Source organism: Phaethon lepturus, unplaced genomic scaffold, assembly GCF_000687285.1.
Source record: "Phaethon lepturus isolate BGI_N335 unplaced genomic scaffold, ASM68728v1 scaffold21725, whole genome shotgun sequence".
Lineage (NCBI taxonomy): Eukaryota > Metazoa > Chordata > Aves > Phaethontiformes > Phaethontidae > Phaethon > Phaethon lepturus.
Genome location: NW_010538718.1, coordinates 45,812 through 59,065, shown reverse-complemented (window position 1 = coordinate 59,065; position 13,254 = coordinate 45,812). Strand labels below are relative to the sequence as shown.

General features: G+C 39.9%; 1 protein-coding gene across 1 annotated transcript in view; it reads left to right on the top strand.

The window, feature by feature from the left end:
* CTPS1 (CTP synthase 1) overlaps positions 1-13,254 on the top strand; it is a 17,032-nt gene that overhangs the window by 322 nt on the left and 3,456 nt on the right. The window contains exons 2-13 of the mRNA XM_010286931.1: positions 293-463; positions 1,259-1,359; positions 2,647-2,763; positions 4,190-4,273; positions 4,526-4,606; positions 6,328-6,479; positions 7,766-7,898; positions 9,344-9,432; positions 10,341-10,435; positions 10,989-11,051; positions 11,934-11,977; positions 12,904-13,000. Of these exons, the coding sequence (XP_010285233.1) occupies positions 293-463; positions 1,259-1,359; positions 2,647-2,763; positions 4,190-4,273; positions 4,526-4,606; positions 6,328-6,479; positions 7,766-7,898; positions 9,344-9,432; positions 10,341-10,435; positions 10,989-11,051; positions 11,934-11,977; positions 12,904-13,000 (1,227 nt within the window). The remainder of the gene's footprint in view (positions 1-292; positions 464-1,258; positions 1,360-2,646; positions 2,764-4,189; positions 4,274-4,525; positions 4,607-6,327; positions 6,480-7,765; positions 7,899-9,343; positions 9,433-10,340; positions 10,436-10,988; positions 11,052-11,933; positions 11,978-12,903; positions 13,001-13,254) is intronic.

Sequence of the window (13,254 nt, the reverse complement as noted above, 5' to 3'; positions counted from 1 at the left end):
CGGCTGCGGGCTGACCGGTGGGGCTGATCATGGCACCAGCCAACAGCAGAGATGTGTGCTCTGCTCTTTTATTGTTGCTGCCAGGTTGAGCGATTCAGTCCTCAGTGTAGTAGTCGTCTTTATTATATAAGGCTTTTAGTTTTATTAGCCACTCCTAAACTTTCTGTAGCAGTTGGAGAAGGTGTTCTGTTATATTGAATTATTCCAGCTGCCACAGACCAAACTGACTAATTGCTGATGTGGACCGTTTCCCTGTGACACATGTGCTTGTGCCTTTTTCTGTGTGCCACAGGGGAGGTGTTTGTGCTAGATGATGGAGGGGAAGTGGACCTGGACCTTGGTAACTACGAGCGCTTCCTCGACATCCGACTCACCAAAGACAACAATCTGACTACTGGGAAGATCTACCAGTATGTCATCAACAAGGAGAGGAAGGGAGACTATCTTGGCAAAACCGTCCAAGGTGATGTGAAGCTTCCTTTCTGATGCTTAGAAATACATTCTGTAGAAATACAGAATGTCCTGGTTGGATGCTTTTGCGTTTCATCTTAACTTGTGGTCTTTGTTATATACTGTCCTTGTGATGTTTTTTGTTTGTTTTTTAAAAGAGGAAGTAGAAGACGCACCAGTGCAGGTATACTGGTGTGTGCCATAGTGAATCAGGTTACCTGTAAGCCCCTCAAAACTTCTCAGTGCTCAGCAGCTTACTGCCTGTTGTTTGGAGTATATGCTGGACTTGGGTCCAACTGTCTAACGTAGCTAATACTAAATGTGAACAGACTTCAGACTAATACATCCATGGATTATTTGTTAGCTGGTTAAAATGGTTATTGCTTTTGATAGCTGTAATGTCATTAGAAAACCCAAAGGATCTTTGAGGATCAGATCAGTCCCTCCTGTTTTTCAGTATCGTCCATAGCTGGTTTGGATAAGGATTTTTTACAGACAGTTTAAAACAGAGTAACTCTCTGCTTAGAGCAAAGAACTGTTTGTTCTTGAATCTTTCAGCTTAAGGGAAATGTTGCTTACGTGTGTTTAAATTGAGGCAGGATTATATTTCCTGCCAAGGCACTTCTCTTGAAAATTGCAGCCAAGAACAATCACTTCAAAAATGCATACTTCTTTAAAGACATAAATCAGTGCTCAAGTCATATGGTAAGCACTGGCTAGTTATTTTAAGTAATTTGCTCTGTAACGAGTTAGAGGGAGAAATGTGCATGGGTTGTGGCTTTAACCCTTGCCTGGGTTTCTTTTTCAGTTGTTCCCCACATCACAGATGCTATACAAGAATGGGTCATGAGTCAGGCCCGAATTCCTGTAGATGAAGATGGCATTGAACCCCAAGTTTGTGTGATTGAGGTTTGTAGCTCTTAAAAAAAAAAAAAAAAAAAAAAAAAAAGTTTTGCTTCTTGTATGGAATAAACTGAACTATATGCATCTGTTGCACAGTAAATTTTTTTTTACAGTAATGTTCAACTTCAGATGTTGTTAAGTTGGTTAAAAATCCCCCTTGTTAGCTTCACTTATTCAGTCTAATCTTTTGAATGCTCTGTGTCTGAATCTGCACGTAGAAAGACTTAGGTCTTGGCCAGTTATATTTTTGACATGCTAGTATATGTTTGACATATATGCTAGTATATTTTTGCAGTATACACTAGTATATTTTTGACATGCTATAACTCTAGTGTAATGTGTATAAAATGAATTTAATGCCTATAAAATGAATTTTAGCTCATGTAACTTTATATGCCAAAGTCTGAGTTAATCATTCTGTGCCCTCTTCTTCCTTGGTGGACAGAGGGAAGGTAGGTAAATCACCCTCTGGAAACAGTTGTTTTTCCCCCTTACAAGTAAAAGGAGCCTTGGAGTGATTAGTTCAAGCATGGACCTAGAAAAGAGAGTGGCACAAGTTAGTGGTGACAAACCCTGGGCAGTTCCCTGTGTATTGTGTGGGATATCCTGTTGCCAGAGGAGACCAAGAAGGGCAACGGCTCCGAGACTGAGTTGGCTTGGCGGGGTATACTAATACAGGAGAGAGGGAGCTTGTCAGAGTGCCCGGGTCATGGTGACTTAGGACTCTCCCTGCAGCTTGAGTGCCAGTTTCTCATCCAGGATTCGCATGCCTGGATCCTGAAGTATCTAGGAGGCACTATCTGACAACACATAGGAGGCTGTCAGTGCTCCAGAGAATGCCTTGTCTCTGTTCCTGCATGTGTCCAAAACCACTCTATATAGTTACTAAAACTTAACAGAAATATTGCTTCTTAGTGCCACCTAGTGTTCATAAATGATAATTTTAACATCTCAATCTTTTCCCTGATGAGAGAATAGAGGAAAAGCTGATGTCCCTGGAGAGGTGCTGCCCATACGAGAAACTGTTTTTCTTGTGGCTTTTTGATTTTTGGATAAATCATGAAGGCAAAATAATATTTGGGGTAGATTGAAGGCTGTAGAAGTAGTACATACAACTGGCAAATCCTGGTGCTTTTTGTACTGGTGTTGATGCTCCTTTAAGGAATCAGAGGAAGGTGCTTGAGGAGATGTTTTAGTGTCCTTTTATGTATGTTTTAGTATGCTTTGGTGTACAAATTCAGTTGGTGATGTTTTGGTACTAACTTTAATTCTAAATGTCTTTGTCTTTTTTAGCTTGGTGGGACGGTAGGCGATATTGAAAGCATGCCTTTCATTGAAGCTTTCCGCCAGTTCCAGTTCAAAGCCAAAAGAGAGAATTTTTGTAACATTCATGTCAGTCTAGTTCCCCAGGTAAGGACCCAAAATGTTTTGGTGGTCAGAGGCTTACCCAATCCAAAACTTGCTTTCTAAATATGTGTTTTTGAAATGCTGTATCTATAGGCACTGTTATATTTGTATTTCTATATATAGAAACTTCTGGAAGAAATGCAGAGAATATATAGTTACATATTTAGAAAAGTTTGCAAGAAGTGAACAGAAACTTTTCAAAATGTGTAAATGTGTAATAAATAGTTGGCAGTTGCAGCAAATGCACTGTTGCATCTTTAATGGCTGTTTTTCTCTGTGAAATTATCTCCTAGCTTTTGCAAGTAAACTTGCTTTCTAGGGCTGAAAACTCTCAGTTTGCCTTCATTTGCATAGCCTTTCATTTCTGCAAAGCTAATATAAAATTCAGTGATATAGCCAGACTTTCACAGCCATTTGGACTTATTAATAAGGTCATATTCCAGGCTTTTCCTGGAGTTCTTTAACATTACTGTTGTAGTGTGCTTTCCTCCTGCCCCAAAATTTACATTAGCTGTAGTTCATTAAATAGTTTGGGTTACTTCTGTCATTTCAAAACATAACACTGTGTTTTGAAACATAATCTGTTTTTTTTCCCCTAGGTAATATTTTGAATGTGTGATCTTTAACAGTAATTTCATAGACTCTTAGATCTGAATGCTATGTAAGCCATAACAATCTGAGTGGCAGTTGCCCTTGGTTCAGAGATTTAACTGGGAAAAGGTATTATGAAGCAGTGCTATCGTAAGAATCAGTTAATTAGGAATCACAAAGAAAAACAAAATATCCTCATGTGCCACGTAGATGGGATGACCTGCAGTTAAAAGCATATGAAGGTGTTTTATGCCATATAATGCCTGGTATAGCCTCATCTGTGTTATCTGCTCTGGTTTTGGAGACAATTTACAGTCTTAACGAAACAAAAGAAATATTTCTACTGCAGGGGTCACTGCTGAAAAAATTCTTCCATGGTTATGTTAACAGTACTGGAGAGCATGAGTATCCTTTGTCTCGGAACTGGGTTTGAAAGAGCAACTTGATAGTTACTGGAGTGCAGATCAATCTTTGTTCTCCTCTCTCTCTCTCTTTCTTTCCCCTTCTGTCCAGGCCAGGTGATTTATGGAGAAAAAAATAATATAAAATATTAGGTATTTTGAGGGAGCAGTGGATAAAAATCTTAGGATCTCTGCTCTCTCCTTGCCTCACTATAATGCATATCTACTTACTGTACAGACTTGAACTCTGGTTTCTGCTGGTTGCTGTCGGTCTTTGAGATTAAAATAATAGTGTACATGGGTATTTAAAGTTCCTAAGAACTGGGTCAAAGTTTTTACAAGATGAATAGAGTGGAGAGTCTCCTGATTAGCCTGATGAATCATTGCTACATATCATCACAATTTGATACACCAACTTCTGCTCTTTTTCTGACCAGCCAAGCTCTACAGGAGAGCAGAAGACTAAACCCACCCAAAACAGTGTTCGTGAACTCAGAGGTCTCGGTCTCTCACCAGATCTGGTAAGGTTTCCTGCATGGCTTTGAGTTTAAACATGCAATACTGGCATATTGCAACAACATCCTAGTCTAAATGATGCTTAGGTTGAGAGCTCTTGTATATTGGTAATAAACAAGTAAAAGTAATAAAGTTGTTTTTTTTTTTTTCTTGAAGTCATGGAGACTGCAAAAACACAGCTTTTTTTAGAGGTTTGTTATATGAATATCTGAGTGCTTCTGTTTTGCTTCACAACCTTGATGTTGCTGTTCCGTTAGGTTGTTTGCAGGTGCTCCACTCCATTGGATACCTCAGTAAAAGAAAAGATTTCCATGTTCTGTCATGTTGAACCAGAACAGGTAAAAGATTCCTGCCTGCACTTCCTTGCAATAAATATTCTAGCTGTTTGTCAAATGCTGAGTAGAGTTTTATATGAGCATAGCTTTCTTGTATTCTAGCTGTGTCTTTTGTTAGCTGCATAATTCATCTGCTGCTTTCTTACCTGCATTCCTTACACATGTAACGGTTGCAAAAATAGCCCTTTTTATGCCAGCACACAGGTTTTCTTATAAGGTAGTTAGCATAGGCTTAGAGAATTCTATGCAATCCAAGGTATTTTCTGAATAGCTGTTTTTGACCTTAGTTATCCTTCCACATTCCTTCTGTGAATACAGAAGAATGAGATTTTTCAGTATTTAGACGCCAAAGAGTAGTTGAGCAAAATTAGGTTTAAAGGATACACGAATGTATTTCGTACATTGCTCTTTTCATGGTATTATTCTCCTGCCCAAGATTTCATGAGATTGCACAGAAAAGTTGAAATGGTATTTGAGAGAAGCATTGCTTCACTTGAATGTTACGTGATATGCAAAAATTCCATGTTAGCATGATTCTTTTTATACTGAGACTACTCTGCATAGCGTAGTCTAAGGTGGACCTTGGAAAATAGTAAAACAGTCTGTAAGCTAAATATTAGCACTTTCCAATCCAGCTCGAGCTTGAAAAATTTTGTGTTTTTGTGAAAGACTGAGTATCACTTCATAATTCCAGGCTCTGTCAAGTCATTTTTATTAATTTCCTACACAACGAGATCAAATTGAGTCATGCAGTTTCAAGTATGACATTCAGAATTAGCTGGCAATAATATTCTGTGTCAGCAGTACAATAGCTACCTCTTTTTGGCCAGGAATTGAATAGTAACTTGTCTCTTGTCAGTCACTTTCCATGAAGTTTAATGTAATTTTACCTGGTTGTTTCTCTTGACTGCAGTTGTACTTGAATTGAGAAGTAAATGCTATTGACTATGAAGGAGGAAAATTTGCAACCTAGGGGGTTTTACTGGTGCAGTGCTGAACTCTGCTTTCATTTAAGTCAGGAGAAATGAGGATTTAAAAATAGTTGTGCCATTATATTTTTGATCCTGAAAGTATAGTCTCATTTTTGATGGACAGGTGACAGTTGTCCAGAGCAGTCTTTCCTTGTCTGAGGAAGCCCATTTCAGTGAACTGGAACCATTGATGTAGATATTCCTCATTGACCTAAGAATTCTTTGCTCGTAGTTGCTTAATCCTAAATTTGATGAAGGCCACCCTGTAAAATTTATTGCTGTATTGAGATCACAGATTTTCCTGGGCTTTAACCAAACTGGGAGCCCTGGTTAAGAGTGGCAGTGGTGGGAAATGGGGAAACTGGGCTTGTGAACAGCTTAACTGTAGTTTCAATTAGAATTACCAAGAAGGCTGTATCACAGGAGAAGTCTCTTTGAAGCGTTCTTCGAACTTTTCCATGTGCTCACATAACTTGCTTAGCAGCTGACTTTCTTACTGCTAGGTAATGTTATAGCCCTTCCCAAGGAGCTCCAGTGAGCCGTAATACCTGGGAAGTGTTGGATCACCTTTTCATGAATGTGGAAACTAGTATTAAGCTATTCATGTTTATGTTATTTAACAGATGTTATTTCCTGGAAGTTTAGGTGGTCATCTGGTTGTTTGCTAGAGACAGAAGCTCTCTGAATATCTGTCTAAAAATGATCGCATAGGCACTTAGATCTGTTTTAATGACACTCATATTGTATGAACAGGTCATCTGTGTTCATGATGTCTCTTCTATCTACCGGGTTCCTCTGTTGTTAGAGGAGCAGGGAGTTGTTGACTACTTCAGACACAGGCTTGACCTCCCCATTGAGAGGCAGCCCAGGAGGATGCTCATGAAGTGGAAGGAAATGGCTGACAGGTGAGCTGCACCGCTGGGCATAGTTTGAATTAAGACTCTAGATTAGTTTGTCTTCTTCGTTGTTGATTATTAGGTGACAACTTGTTACTTCATGTTCCTCAAGTGTTCTTACGCAGTCAATTTTTGTGTGTTTTTGGTTTTTTTGGTTTTTTACTACAAAAATGCATTTTCTTCCTAGATGTTTGGAAAAAAAACCCCAAACTACTCTTCAACATGGAGAATCCTGTAAGATAATGTTTCTGAAGTAATTAAAAGGTGGACAGCTCTGCCCTCACTTTTCATACAAAAAACCCCAGTGACATTACAAAGTGTTGAAATCCTTATGTGGGCATATATGTAGCAGTCATCAGGAGTGTCAGTGAAAATGTACCTTTTGAGTATGCTTTGAAGCAAGTGAAACAACTGTTTCATAACTGTTCTGTCTGAGACTTGTAGCACAGTGTTTTTATTTCTTGTGGGGAATAGACTCCATGTTTGCGGGGAAATAGTGAATTGAATCTTTTCAGTTGGCATTCAGGCTCTTTCTGAAGCCTCAAATATGTTTGTCCTTGTAAGTTAATTTACAAGATCTAGATGTATTCCTTTACATGCCTCAAGATCTAGATGTTTCCCTTTATATGCCAGACACAAACCACCACTGTCAAAAACATTTTCTTTTGATGGGGAAAGCCCTCAGTAACCAGCTTGCTTGAAGAAGGTACTTAGCAATTCTGAAATAAACTTTAAACAATCTCTTAGCTGTTGCCAAGAATGCTGTGTAAATCCCATGCTGCCAGATGGTGGGGATTGAAAGTGTAGGCAGTACAATCTTAGGACTCTAGAAGTCCTTTTTGTATTTCTAGCTGCTGAAGTGAACTCAGTCAGAAGCAGCGTGGGAAGATGCTGTACAGTATAAACATATGCAGAATTGTGCTTTGATCCTCTTTCTTGATAGTTTACTGCAGACTTTGAATGTAATACAGCTTCCTGAAAAGAGTTTGGATCTACTTAAAATGGCTTTTCAGCATAAGTAGGGATGAGTTAATTCATACATGACTTTCTGCAACTCTTTTTCTCTGAAATTTTTTTCCTTTCTTTTTTTCCTTTCTTCTGTTTTTGCTTTCATGTTTTTAAGTCATAATTGTTACAGAAGTTCATTCTGCTCCAAAGTCGTCATCTCTCTAGTTGTACAAACTTTCAAGAGCCCAACTGTTTGTGTTATTTGAATAGCTGAGTAGAATGTCATTGATTCTTTCCCCTATTTCCTGTTAATGACAAAATAACCCTTGTGTTTTGATTTTGTTTAGGTATGACCGTCTCCTTGAAACATGTTCCATTGCGCTTGTTGGCAAATATACTAAGTTTTCAGACTCCTATGCATCTGTCATTAAAGCACTGGAGCATTCTGCACTGGCCATCAACCACAAACTTGACATTAAGGTAGGGCTGGGTGCATGTGCATAAAAAAAATGCCCCCCAACTCCTTCCAGCTACAGTGCTACCCATCTTCATTAAGTTTTTCACAAACCTGTAGACAGTAAGGGAGAGTTGATTCAGCCAGTGAACTTTAAATTTGTCCTTGGCTTACAGCATCAAAACATCTGTTGTCAGGCATAAAACAGCTTCAAAGCAAACTTTCATCCTGTAAGATAGACAAGGTGTCTGTATAATTGATGGGAACTCTTCAGTGCTCAGTGTTGCATGGTGAACTGTGATAGAGTGGTAGATATATTTGAGGAGGGAACTGTTTGCTTTAATTTTTCTGGCAGGTGTTGGAAGTGATCCCTTTTTTTTTTTTAGTTTGTTGCTGTTATCCTTGTGGTACTCACAGGTTTTAAGATGCTTCTGCCTCAGGCTTTATTAAGGTTTTCATTCTGGTTTGGCTGCACATATGCTTTTAAGGATCTTGGTTGTAGCTAGATGCTCTGAAGAGGTGAAATCTGTTGTCAGAAGTTTAACTTTCATTTAAATATACTTTTTAAATGCGCAGTGGTTTCACAATGCCGATGAGTCATGAAATAGGTGCTTGCTTTATAACAGCACTGTTCTACATTTGGGTTACCTTTCAACTTACAAAATCAGTAGAGGAGAAAAGACGAAACACAAGACTGCTGAAGGGTAAACCCTGCGTATGCATCTATGGGTAGTTGCTGACACAGCTGTATTTGTATGGTTCAGAAGGGGAATAGGTTCTATGAGTCCTGTGCGTGGAGATCTTACGTTGTGTCAAAGAACTGCTTAGCAGTATTCCAAGCTTTAAAAAAAAAAAAAAGACAAGACAAAAATGGTTGTTCAAAAGGGTGAACAGACTGCCAGAATATTGAGAAGTTCAGAGATACTGGAATACTGGAGATGAGAAACTGGAAAATTTGCAGTGTTTCCATGTGTTTGATTGGTCATAGCATCTTTTAATTACAACAGCCTGTGTTTCACCATATCCTATTTGTTCTTCAGTCTCTCTTGAAGATTAAATGATGTATATTTGATGAGATAGCAATTCAGATTTTCTCTTGCTGTGTGGTTATTTCTGTCTGCATAGCCGTGTGTTCCCATCGTACTGTGCTCCATTAAGACTTCATGTTTAATGAGTCTGGTCCTACGAATGTCAGCTTCATTTATGTGACAGCAGTGCTGCAGAGTAGGGAAGAAACAAAAACCATAGCTTCTGTTTGCGCATATATAGTACAATGGTGCTGGAAAGCGGTTTTGTTGACTATCAGACAGGAAATCAGCCCAGAAAAAAACATAAGGAAGTATCTAGTAGGAAGCAAATCCAGAGCTATCCAGGAGGAATGATGGTATCTTAATTTAATGAGAATTAAGAAAACCCTGTATTTACACTCTCGTGGCAGTATCTCATCATCCTTTTTTGGATTTCTTCCCAGTATATTGACTCTGCTGACTTGGAGCCAGATACTCTGCAGGAAGAACCTGTCCGATATCATGAAGCATGGCAGAAGCTGTGTGGTGCTGAGTAAGACTCTTATACTCTGGCCATTTCTTTGGAGTATGTCTGATGAATTTGCTGCGATGGACAGTTTTGGAATTAAGAGACTCACTGGAGGCGGTTTTCTTAGGCACTGTACCAGCACTATCTGACATTGCCCCAAATACCTCTCAATGAAATTTAGGCTAAGATGTAAAATGGAGAATTGTTACGTAAGCAAGGCAGTTTCTGAAAGGCAGCAGTAGGGGAGATGATCATGCGGATGAGGATGTGCACAGGCTCAGTGGGGAAACGGTGAGAGGAAATAAGGGGAAAGGATAGGTACTGGCAAAGGCTATTAAAGCTACAGAGAGAGGATGGAAGGTGTAAATGTGGTATAAAGTTCATTAGGAAGAAAGTATGAGACGCGAAAGAGCATTAGGATGCAGAGGAGTGCCAGGAGTTAGCCCAGCGAAGAAGAACAAGTGGGGCTTATTAGCCCTCAGGGAAGCGGGCGTTGGGTGGCACCAGAAGAAGGAAGAACCTCCTGCAGAATTTAATGTCCTTGCCTGCGGTTACACTGTAGCCAGCAGCTTCCTCGGCATGGCCTGGCTGGGTGATGTGTTTGCAAAGGTGTTTGGTGCAGAGCATGTGGGTCATGCAACATGAACCATTCTAGTATTGTAACCTGCATCGCATCTGGGATTTCTCGGGAAGGTAAAATTTGCATTTATACAACGCTTCCCTGAAAATGCTCTGACATTTAAAGTGATGGCTCATATGAAGTTATATGGAAACTGTGTTGCAGACAGGCCTTGCCATGCAGGGCACTTCAAGGCCCTTTTCAGGAGTGAGTTCTTACAATTATAAGATTTTATGGGAGAGAGATGGTATGTGGTTGGGGGAAGCCATGCTGGTGACCCCTATGGGAATGGAATCTTTTCATCCTCATGCAGCGGAGTTCTGGTTCCTGGTGGATTTGGTGTTCGAGGGACAGAAGGCAAAATTCAAGCTATTTCCTGGGCAAGAAAACAGAAAAAACCCTTCTTAGGTGAGAAACATGTTTCATCCATAAGAAGGAGGAGGTTGAATAACAGCCAAACTGGTCTGCAGCAAGGGCTTTACTGATTTTCATTAGTATCTAGAATGTACAATTTTGAAGATAATTGGCTGAGGAAGGCAATGATCTATGCTCGGCTTAACTGGGTAATACAGCTGTAGTTAACTCTGCGGTGGTCCAAGTTGGCTGGGATGTGATGGCATGGAATCTCTATAACAAGGGAGCAGGAGTCTCAGAGGAAGTTTCAGAGGAGGCTGTGGTGATCTTGGGACAAAGAAATATGTGACTGCGTTTAAACAAAAGGGACACAGTGAGAGACTGGAAATGTTGTGTGAGCAGAGTGGATGGGAAAGGAAGGTGCGGAGTAAAACTTGTCAGAAGCACGTGGTACAGAGTGGACAGACCCCTAAATCCAAGTCAAAGGTCTGTCTCATCCAGGATTTCCTCTGACTCAGGACTGCTCTGTGAAGGTGTGTGCGCTTTGCAGTACAGGCTCAGTGGTCTTTGCCCTGACTTGATCTGTGTTCTGCCTTGTCTTCTGCAGGAGTTTGTTTGGGAATGCAGTTAGCAGTTGTGGAGTTTGCACGCAGTGTTCTTGGTTGGCAAGGTAACTGCACAAAACCCTTCCTGTGTTTTGGTCATTTCTTTCATTGCTTGAGTAATACCTGTAATTTTTTAAGTACCTGTAACTTTTAATTTTTCATTGGTGGTAGATTTATTTTTTTTTCTAGGCCTGTAAAATTCCTGATCTCCTTTGCTGATTCAAATAACAAAGAACAGTTTCTTTATCCTATTGAAATAAAAATCAGTGGAGTAAGGCATGTTTACAATGACAGAAAACTTTCTGTTCCTTAGAGTGAGGTTCAGTTCCTGAATAAAACACCTATGTGGAGTTGTGCCTATGTGTGCTGGATGTCCTAAATTCCTATTATAGCCAGTGGGAAGGAAGATGAAAAGCAATTCAGCTGCTGAGATAGTTGTACCTACTTCAGTGACTTGAATTGCTTTCTGGGCTTTACTGCTTTAATTGACTAGGTCCCTGTTGTCAAAACTGGCTTTACAGAGTGCTAAATTTAGTTTCTCAGCCTTATTCTGAGTCTCACTAGCAGTGAAGATAGGGGAAAGTGTGTTTCTCAGAGTACTTCTGCTCCCTTCCTACTCCCTGGCTTTATTTAAAATATTCTAAGGTGTTGAATATGTCCTTTTCCTGAATGACCCTCATCACCGATTGCACTAGACTGGTTGCCCTAAGATTGCAACCTCTGATGGCAGTCTCAGAAATTCATAGCAAACAATGCTGACAGAGTCCTGTTTCTGCTGTCTGGGGCTGAGTTGGCAGCTCTGTGTAGGTGAGTGGCTCAGCACAGTTAAGGTCACCGCTTGCCAGAAGCGTGGGGATGAGATGCAGCAGTACCTGGGGGGGTACCTGTAAATGCACATCATGGTATGAGTGACTTTGTGTTTCTAATTGATGAATGTAACATTGCAGATGCTAACTCGACAGAATTTGACCCCAAAACTGCTCATCCAGTGGTGAGTTTATGCCAACTTGCTTGTAATATCCTTACTGTGCCAGACTTCTCTGTGCATACCTGTTGGTACAGTTAAGAGTTTGGATTATTACCCCTTGTGGCTTTTAAGTCTGTCTTTGATCATTTACTAGTCTGAAAACTTCTTTGCCTAGTTAACTGTATGGCAGTTGCTGCTTCATAGAAGATTGCTGTGCTTATTATAGGTGAAACACTAATATTTTTTATTTTTATTTTTAATTACACTTTTTCATAAAACAAGGTGTTTTGTAAGAGGTAAAAGGTTCTTAAACAGCAGTTTGAAAGCTAACTGATTTCACAGACTAAATGGTAAAGATTTGGTGATACCCAGATTCTACTGCGTAACTGTTTAATTATGATCTCAGAAATTAACATAGACAGACATTAATTCCTTGGAACATTTGTGGACAGATTTCTGAACCTGCATTTCTTAGACTGCAGGCTTTATGTGCCTCGTCCAGGGTCCTCCGTAACAACTAGCTTCTGCTATAATTTAAAATGCTACTCAACAGTAAAAAGTTTTCAGAAAAACAGCTTATGAAGTTGTTTATCAAAGTATAAGTGATTCTGATTTGGGGATTTTGTTTCTGTAAATTTGCTTGTTTGCTTGTTTAACATTCAGTTCAGTAAATAGCACAGTATTAGTGCATGGGATCTATGTAGGCTCTGAGACCATTTCATATGCTAAAGAATACCCACAAACACTCCGTATGTTCTGTACAGCCTTTACTAGAATAACTCAACTAACTAATCTAGTTCTGTTGGTCTACCTTGTCAAGACAGCAATCCTTGCGCTGGTTTGCTTGTTTGGATGTTGTGGTTCCCCCACCCCCCTTTAATGTTTCAGAGTCTGCCTGGGACTGTTATTCCTCCTTCATTCTCACCTCCCTCTCTGAATGCTTTTTGCAGGTCATAGACATGCCGGAACATAATCCTGGGCAAATGGGTGGGACCATGAGGCTGGGCAAGAGAAGAACACTCTTCCAAACCAAGAATTCAATCATGAGTAAGGCATTTCTTACCTCTTTTAGAAGTGTTTCCTGTGGATGATGTGAATGTGTGGTGGGTATGGGGAAGTGAGACCTGCGAAGTTAAAGCATCCTTGAATGGTAGGTGTTTGCAGACTTTGTTCTGGTAGTGAAATGGAGATCAATGAATTTTGTCCCCTCTAGAAGTGGTGGATTCTGATGGATACTATTCATATGAGCTTCTTAAAACTTGGCATTGTGCAAACTCTTTGGCATTTGCTCTAAGTGTCTT